General features: G+C 32.7%; 1 protein-coding gene across 1 annotated transcript; it reads right to left on the bottom strand.

Annotated features, from left to right (window-relative positions):
- Nucleotides 1-678: 678 nt before the first annotated feature.
- LOC133805308 (NAD-dependent malic enzyme 62 kDa isoform, mitochondrial) lies at nt 679-9,024 on the bottom strand. Its single transcript, XM_062243446.1, has 19 exons — nt 8,652-9,024; nt 8,290-8,386; nt 7,865-7,983; nt 7,466-7,633; nt 6,755-6,883; nt 6,275-6,335; nt 6,062-6,165; nt 5,878-5,961; nt 4,834-4,940; nt 4,234-4,345; nt 3,999-4,112; nt 3,227-3,292; nt 2,776-2,848; nt 2,599-2,685; nt 2,260-2,314; nt 2,084-2,155; nt 1,686-1,748; nt 1,457-1,571; nt 679-1,024 (listed from the first exon to the last, which is right to left on the bottom strand). The coding sequence occupies exons 1-19, from the start codon at nt 8,847-8,849 to the stop codon at nt 950-952; spliced, it is 1,899 nt and encodes a 632-aa protein (XP_062099430.1). The 5' UTR covers nt 8,850-9,024; the 3' UTR covers nt 679-949.
- Between the last annotated feature and the right edge of the window lie 491 nt (nt 9,025-9,515).

The raw sequence follows: 9,515 nt of genomic DNA, 5'->3' as shown, positions 1-9,515 counted from the left end.
TCACTACTTCAATGTGCTTTCGAGATCACTCATAGCCTTGAGCTCACTGTTCCAGTCGTCGCCACCTCCTTACTTAATCACTCTGTCAAACTCATCTCTTGGAGGAAACTGACACTTACGAGTCTATAAATCATGCTCGAGTGCTGATAATATAGCTCTAAAACTTCGTGACAATTTGTAGAAGTATAATGCTAACACTTGTTAATCCCCAAACTTACATTTTACGAACCTACATTTCGAGACTACTTATTTATTCTAAAAATTTGGGTGTAACACTCTTCAAATGTAACAAAAAAAAAACCATAATCACGTTGAATTTTTTTAAAACATAGTCAAATATAATATATGGTTAAAATATTGGTTCTATATTTATATTAACCCTTTTATTTTACCCATAATAGTCTTAAATAGGACGTAAAACTATACATCTAGTTTTATTGGAGCGATTCATTGATTTACAATTAATCTCAAATTTAGAAATTCATGCCAAATCTAAAATTGAATTTAGCTCAAATTGTAATAATAATTTTTCTGTGAAGGGATAATATTGCTGAGATTTTATTTATTATGTCTAATAATATGATCATATATAAAAACATGTAAAATCTGAAAGAATATACCACATATAGTAGGATATGTTAAAAGAAAAGTTAGGTATTGTTAATTGAACTTTGGTCATGCATGAAAGAGCGTGAAATTTGCAAGTTTATATTGATAAAAATGCAAGAGTCGAAATATTTCACTTATTATGTCTAGGAGAGATAAAAATCTGGTAATTATTAAAGACCTATGTAAAACAATCATACATATGATATGAGGCACAATATACATGCTCGAAATTGAAGAGCAAATAACACGCCAAAATAAATTATTTAAATAGCTGAAATTAATGCATGGAGGTTTTTACATACAACATTATGCTCTTATCAATTTTCTTCATTGGGGGAGATCAGTCTTGCTTATAAACCAGTGTTGGGTATTCTGGAGACCACATATTGTTCTTCACATATTCTACAATTTCCTCCTGCAATAATTAAAAAAAAAAAATCAGCAATTATCGGATAATGAGACGCTTGAAATCTGCAGGGGCCTATCTCATGTTCGCTTACAAGTTAGCGCACTCATGTCACTAGTCCCTTCTTAATTTTTCAATATGGTTAATAATGATGATAAAATCATCCCAGAAAGCTTCTTCATCTCTTTAGCTTTATCTATACTCAGTCCATCTCTCTTTAATCTATTCTGTGATCACTTCATGTCCATTACTTGATCTTCATTGCATTCATTTATTAACTTCTCTTCCCTCTGTAATCTTACCCTATTGTTTCTTTTAGGTGGATATTTTTCAGAAATGTTCCAACCGATCCCTTAACTCCATTTCTTAACAAACTTGGAGTGAGTGTACGTGGCATTTTAGTATGATCCTAACTTTATACATTGAACCAAAATTACAAACCTGAGTGAGTTTACTAAGTTCGCGTGCATCCATTTCACGGTATCCTTCAGCTAAATCTTCTTCTATAGCTTCCTTTATAACAGCTGCAGCTACTTCTTTTGTTATATCTCGAATGCTGCAAAATTCCAATGAAGTTAACAGCCATGTCAACATTTTTTACTCTAAATCTAATATGCTACATTCTTGGAAAAGCATAATAAAGAAAGAATAGAAGTCTATGGTTATGTACCTTGATATAGATGGGTATATAACCCCATTTAGAACATCCTCTTCCGACATATATGCAGCTAGGCTGTAGATAAATGTCAGAAAATATAAAAGCAAATGGTTCAATAAAATACCTTGTCATAATTTGGTAATGAAAAATCAGAAATATTATTACAAGGAAGTTGTAAAAATCTCAAACTAATCCATTAGATTGACACAAGTAACAAACATAAACCTATTATAGTTCTGTAATTCTCTCCATTGTAATCTAATTTACCCAAAGTTAATAGATAAATCAGTCTAGAAAACGCTCATAATTTCTTTCTTTTTTTTTTCTTTTCAAATTTCTGATCCGAGGATTGTAAAGTATGTTGAAGTTGCAGTCTTGTAATGTACATCCATAAGGGTATGCGGAAATACCATTCAGCCGCTGCTTGTAGCATGCCATCAGAGATAATCCTTGATCCAGATAGAAGAGTACCAAGCCCAATTCTGCGTGTTGAACAATATACATAAATAAGATTAAAACTAAAATGGTAACACTTTCTATGCTATTTATCTTTATTTTTTAAAAGGCACAATTGGACAAAACTTACCCTGGAAAAAGGTACATGTTGTTACCCTGGTTGCAGTGACCAATATGACCATTTCCTGAAATATAGATTGTAGTCAGTATTTCGACAAATAAGTTGCACAAGAAATATTAAGTATATTCATTATAGGAAGTGCCCCAAAAAATTATATATGAACACGTATATATTATATAATGTATGCAAGTAGATGTGCACATACATAAGAAAAGAGTTCAAAATAATAATAATTAGAAAACAAAAAAAAAGATTCTGAATTATTGTTGGGAATGAAATTCTGGTTGTACTTCTTCACAGAAAAATGGAATGTAGGTAAAAATAACTTAAATTTGTTTAAAAGCATACCAAGATCCACATCCTTGAATGGACTTCCACTAGCAAATACAATATTGTCTCCTACGATGGAGAATGCTTCTTCAGGAGTGCATTCAGCTAAATCACCAAAGAGAAAGTGCAGGTGAATCTCTGGAAAAGGCCGTATAATCATACAATATTAGGCATCACACTCAAAGGCTAACTTACCATTTTTAGTAGGATTTGACATTGCAAAGATGGCAGGCCTTGTTGAAGTTGAACCTTTAAGTGCCTCCAATACCTATTGCATAACATCAATTTGCAACAAAGAATGAGCTAGCACAATTCTGAAATCCTTAGAAGAATAACAAGCCAGGAAAAATTCGACAAAGGATCTCTAGATGAAATGACAATGTTGATGTATAATTAAATGGGAAAAACAGACGAACAATATTGATGTATGCCCAAATGGGAAAAACAGATGAATGCTAGATAATAAAGGGAAAAAAATATCTATCTGTTCCTTAATTTTGTTATCATGATTCATGATTCAACTAGTCTTCGTGTTTGCTTTTTCTTGAGCTTCTCATATGCTAAGTGGCATACATGTACAACAGTACAATGCATGAAATTTCCGTATTGACATTGTCCTTAAAGAATATAGGAAACTAAACCATACCTCTTTTGAGAACAAGCCCCCAACTGCAGATAATCCAAGAAGCACATCAGGCTTTATTTGTTTCACCTGGTTAGTAAGAATCAAGATTAGCAAGTGGTGACTGTTAATGTGAAGAAAATTAAGGACTGGACAGTTCTAAGAGAAAAATTAAAGATCGGACAGGTCCTAAAATTTGAGACAACACTAGGATCCCTTTTAATATTTCTTTGGAATTGGCATGGTCACAAATCTGAATACATTCTAAGGATGCTAAGAGATAACAGTTCTGGAAAAATTTAAAGATTCAATTGTCATTACCCTCAGAATGTTGCTTGTCAGACTTTGATAAATTACACCAGTATTCTTACATTGGTATGATAACTAAGGCATTTAGTTGCCTTCTAAAAAGAGTTTTCCAAATCTACAACTTCTCAAGCCTAAAGAAGCTGCAGTGATCCCCTATATATATTTTGGTCCAAACCTCTAACAAGAATTCTCAATTCTTTGTTCTCTTAGTAGTTTGAACATTGGGAGTTGAAGTGAAACAAATTTCCAGTGTTATTTTCTTGAGCCTAAAGAAGCTGCAGTAATCCCCTATATATATTTTGGTCCAAACCTCTAACGAGGATTCTCAATTCTTTGTTCTCTTAGTAGTTTGAACATTGGGAGTTGAAGTGAAACAAATTTCCAGTGTTATTTTCTCAAGTTTTATTGTACTCACTTTTAAAATAAACATTTTAAGCTATAAAGAGTCGTTCAGAAAACCCCAAATAAAGGTGAAATGCTAACGAACCACTTCTGCAAGACTTGCACCTTCCTTTAAACCCTGGCGATGAATTTCTTTGATCTTCCTAGCAAAAGGAAGCGCATCAGGATCCACATTTTCACGTTCATCTGTGATCAGACCCTGGATATACATAACATCAAACATAATTATCTCCCATTCAGTAATAGCAAATGTGATTTGAAGCACCATCTTTAGAAACTGCAGTATATGATTATTCTAGAGAGTTGGAAATTATACTCACATTGGCATCAACTACCCAGAACTGTCTCAGTGCACTCTCAAAAGCGGATTCATTGTTTCCCAACATCCTTGCCATTGTTTTTCTTGCAGCATTTAGAACCCCTATTCCTGCACTGCATCGGTACAAAAATTTAAAACAAGAAAAATATATATTTATTTTCTGCTGATTTCTAGTGCTAAAAATGTCTGTCCCTTGGTGTCATTCTGCATCATATAGATGCTTTCTAAATCAAAGCAAGTATATAACTATACATATTCTTTTGTATTTAGATATTAATAATAATGATAAAACTCTAAACGAACATAATAAAGTAAGAGTCCCAAAATACACTTGCAAACTTGAAAGTGTATACAATAACAAGAAATCTGGCACAGTTTGACCACAGTCAACCAAACATAAGCAACATATCTTAAAAAAATCAGCTTTCTTTCTATATTGAATTGATTGCCTTCACCTTTTAGCTTAATAAGTCGTGAATGACATCATTTGACTTACTAGTCCATGTAGCAGTCACACATATATAACTAAAAGAGGCTTCTTAATAGTACAATAATAAGTCCTGTTGCACAAAATTAATCTACTTAATACTAAGTCACTAACCTCCCAGCACCAGCAACAACAATCTTTTGTTTTGGGAAATCAATCATTGGCCTTCCTTGTGCTCTTACAGCTCCTAAAAGTCCAGCAATTGCAACTCCTGCTGTTCCCTGTCAGAAAATATGTCATCAAATATTGACACAGGAAGAGCAAGTGTATTTTTATTAACAAAACCCTGTATACTTTCAAATACTTCAATTATGGCATCAAGGAAGAAAAAATAAATCTTCCAAGTATGATTGTAAAACACATACTGTTTCCCGCGAAGATTAATATAAACTCATCAAATTCATTAAATTTTTTAATAACAACACTACACAATTTAGAAAACTAGATTTGGGCCCAGGCTGAATAGATAATTATAAGTTTGAAATTCACGATGGAAAATTCCAAATTACCTCTAGTAGTAAGAAGAATTACAAGACAAAATAAAAGAGACAAAGACAAAAGAAAGAATAAACAATAAACAAGATAGCTCAGACTAAAAAGTAGGTCAACCATCTGCATGAAAACTACTGTTGTAAATAGTATCAAAACGTCTATTACATCCTGAGGATGTCTGTCTACCCAAACATTGTTATTATCATAAACAAGGTCCCTTTTGTTACCCACTTTAGTTCCAAGTTTTACTTGGAAATCCTTTTTGGCAACAAGAATTGAGATAGAACAAATACAACTACAAAAGTGTGGAAAAAATGGCTTGAAAGGAATAACAAAACTTTAGAAGGGGTAGAGGGAGTTCTGTCAAGTATTCGGAAAGACTTAAATTTCTGGGTGGTATATTATCCCTTTAACTTAAATACAAAAGATTATAAAGTTTTTCATTTATTTTTTACTTATTAGAGATTGCCATCTTTGATTGTAACATGAGATGATAACTTATCATCTTTTGTGATCTCCTTTTTATTTAATATATATTTCAATATTTGTATCTTATAAAAAATAAAAAAACTATAAAAGTGTGGGGTATAAATAGAATTGATTTACAAACGTATTCACCATAAGAACCACAAGATGTTATGATGTTTATCAGAGCAAGTAGCTAACCTGGACATCATCGTTAAACATTCTGTAGGTAGCTCTATAACGCTGCAACAACTTAAAGGCCCACTTGCTTTGGAAGTCTTCAAACTTTAAAAACAGAATGTATTAGTATTTCTCATGAAGAGATCAAACACAGCAGCACTCTTCCTGCTAATGATTAAAGAAACATCTATCAGATTTATTGTACCTGCACAATAACATGGGGCCATCGAGTAAAAACTGCCTCCATAAATTCATCAATAACAGCAAGATACTCATCACCTTCTAGACGATGTCTCTGCAATCCCAGATCTAATAGCAAAAGACAATGTTTAAGCCCTTCACAAAAACAGCATTTGTGATAGGGTATATAAAAAAATCTCACAATATCTTGACCATGAATGCAAGATGCAATACATACACAAGGGGTCTTTGAGCAATTTCTCGTTGTTGGTTCCAACATCAATCATAACAGGAAGTACCTACAGTTTCATGCAGTAAAAGATGTAGAGTGAATAAGAAACATTTTTACAAATAGTTCTCTCGTCACTCAGGTCATGTGACAGTTAAAAAAAAAGTCACAATCCTTATTTAGTTTTGGCTTGAGTGCTTACACACCTCCATTATCTATTTATTAACTTTTTGGTGTGGGAAGACCACTTCTCAGTTAAGCTTTAAATTTTCCTTGTAACTTTTAACAAGTTCAATTATTTAACAATCCAATCTAAATCTACTTTCAAATCAAGCAAAGGCTTTCACTTCAAAATATATTTTGTAAGAATATAACGAATAATATCCTTACAAACAATGCAGTTGGGATAAATGTATATTTAAAGCTAGTGTACTATTATCTCATTAGAAACATGTTGCAATTATGAGCTGTATTCAAGAAAGAAAATACCCTTTGAGGATTTATCCCAGCAGCAGCTACATACAAGTCAAGCTTCCCAATTGAAATACCAATCCCTTGAACACCGAGGTCTCCAAGTCCCAATATTCTGCTTCCATCTGTAACAACAATCATATCGACCTGCAAATCAGAAATCAACATTAGAACAAAGAAATGGATTCATTTTCTAACCACTCAATATAATAGGCATCATCAAATCAAAATATGAGGGCATTGTAGGAGAAGGTTAAAACATATTTTTGAGCTTGCAAGTATGTGTGTGTATTTCAATATTGCACCCTTAGCTACAGAATTGCCTAGAACCCTATTCAAGGTTTTCTATTTTAGAACTCCATAAAGCATAATTTTATATTTCCCTAGTAGTTATTGACACCCCACAAATTAATTTGCAAGCCTCCGCATCCAGTTTACAGAACTACACTATAAATAATAGCTCACTTATGAATTTAAACCACCCACTATGTTAATCTATATACCAAACCCATTTAACAACTATATTTAAAAGACTTTTATTTTTAATGTCTAAACTGCCTCAATAGACATGGTGATATCACAAGTAACTTTCTGGGTGTAGAAAAAATACTTCAAACACAAGAAGACACAAACCACAAGATGCCAAATCTTAAAATTCAGATAGAAACTCATTAAAGATGTACGAACATGTAAACATGCATACCTGCATGCATATTATCATAGATATACCTGATCAGCTGGCCAATTATAAACCATAGACATCATTTCTCCACGATCTTCAGCACTGAAATACATTCCCCTTGGCCTTCTAAACAAACCACTGTAGTTTTGACAAACAAGGCCTACAGTTGGAGTATAAACTATAGGAGCATATTCCTCGATATTGGCAATCAAAACCTGTCAAATTAAAAAACATAATTATCTAAACATTAGGATTGAAATATGAGTACAGAAAAGATTATTCCTAACTACACGTACCAGTGTGGACTTAATGATGTCCTATGATATAGAATGTCAAATATAGCATCTGGATATGGTGATAATTCAAGGTTTCCATAATTTTGCAGAAAGTGAGAAGTAATCACAGTCAAAGCATTTGAATAGAAGAAGTGAACTCTTTTAACTTACGTTATAGTACATTGTCTCATTTCTGTCATGTAGACGATTAAGTATCCGCCACTTTGCCAGTGCATATGGATCAGAAGGTCCATCTCGTGCTTGCACTTCAAGCCTCTTCAAATCAGCCACTGTGACTCACCAGTGTAAGCAGTGAGATTTCTAAATTAAGCTTTGTTGACAAAATTGTGGAAAACTCTAAAATTGATAAATGATAACAATCAGATGGGCTTAAAAACTGGCCTACATACATTACATACATAAGTTCGTTTAGCACGTTAATCGTTTATATCTCTGAATAAGCATCAGTAGTTCACCACAACAACAAACACTACAAATAGTCTACGAATCATAACTCCAAGCATATTTAGACTAATTTGGTTAGCATTTGGATCGTGATAGCTCAAAATCATACCGACAATTTGGAGAAGACTTACTGAAACGTTCAATTTGCTGCTCTGTAGACATAACATTTGGAGGAAGAAGTCCTCTGAGATCAAGACGGTCTCGCTCGGTCATCGTAAAAGCAGTTCCCTGATTTTGCACAGGCATGGCAAACAAAGACGAAGAAACCAAAAATTACTAAACACATACACAATCAAGCTTTCTGGAACTAAATCGACAATAGCTATCATTTTTAAATCCATATTGATTATAACTCATTCAGCTAAAACAAATGAAACGCAACAATGATCCACCAACAAAATTGATCTCTATAACTTTACAGATTCATTCAGCCACAAACACCAATATGACAATATCTACAGATTCAGCCAAAGAGAAGAGAATAAAAGATTACTTTATTGAACCAAGGATCGTGGAGAATGTCGAGACTGCGCTTGTGGACCATGGTGGGTCGGTGACCTTCGGTGGTGGTAAAAGATCTGGACTGAGACAGCCATGGATTCCCGACGACAAAGGTACCAGCTCTCAGTTTCTGCTTAAGGCGATTCACCAGAGACGAAGACGCTCTGATCTGACCGTACAAGTTCCGCATTTTTACGCTCTCTCTCTCTCACTCTGGACTTTCTCTCTCTTTCACGAGTAGTAGTGGTAGTGGTAAGCTAAGCAGAGCAAGTGAATTTCACTGTTCACACTCCGATCTCTTCCCTCACTCGTTTCATTGCTTTTGGTTCTGGTCAATCCTTTCCTTGTGGATGCTTTGACATTTCTTTCCTTTTTGTTTCTATATTATTTAGAGAACTAATAAATATTTTTATTTTTTTATTACTCTTTTACATTCTCAGTCTAATTGTTTAATTTTAAAAAATAATTTATAATTTATAATATTTTTAAAATATAAAATATTTAAACAAAATTCACATGTTAAATCTTATTATTACCATTATTTTTAAGGATAATACAACAAAAGTCCCTTATATTTTAGCAAAATTTTATTTTGGACCCCTTATTATGAGAAATTATAAAAAGTCCTAATTTTTTGCAGGAAAATGTGTATATATATACACGCATAACGAAAATTAATCTTAAACATGTATGGATCGAATTAATAAAATTTTCTCAATATGGATTGAATCAATAAATTAGGAATTTTTTTTTTACAAAATTAAAATTTAAATGTAGTATAATTTTTAAAATTTACAACAATTATAATTACATACAAAAAAATATATATTAAAAAAAATCAATTATCAAATTTGTG

The sequence above is a fragment of the Humulus lupulus genome, chromosome X, assembly GCF_963169125.1.
Source record: "Humulus lupulus chromosome X, drHumLupu1.1, whole genome shotgun sequence".
Lineage (NCBI taxonomy): Eukaryota > Viridiplantae > Streptophyta > Magnoliopsida > Rosales > Cannabaceae > Humulus > Humulus lupulus.
This window is presented reverse-complemented; position numbering and strand designations above follow the sequence as displayed.

Excerpts from the sequence above, each read along its gene's own strand:
- LOC133805308 (XM_062243446.1), bottom strand. The coding sequence starts at position 8,849 with ATGCGGAACTTGTACGGTCAGATCAGAGCGTCTTCGTCTCTGGTGAAT. Across the intron at positions 6,166-6,274 it reads ATTGCTCAAAGACCCCTTGT|ATCTGGGATTGCAGAGACAT; the intron begins GTATGTATTGCA and ends TTTTGCTATTAG. Across the intron at positions 4,113-4,233 it reads TCTGGGTAGTTGATGCCAAT|GGTCTGATCACAGATGAACG; the intron begins GTGAGTATAATT and ends ATGTATATCCAG.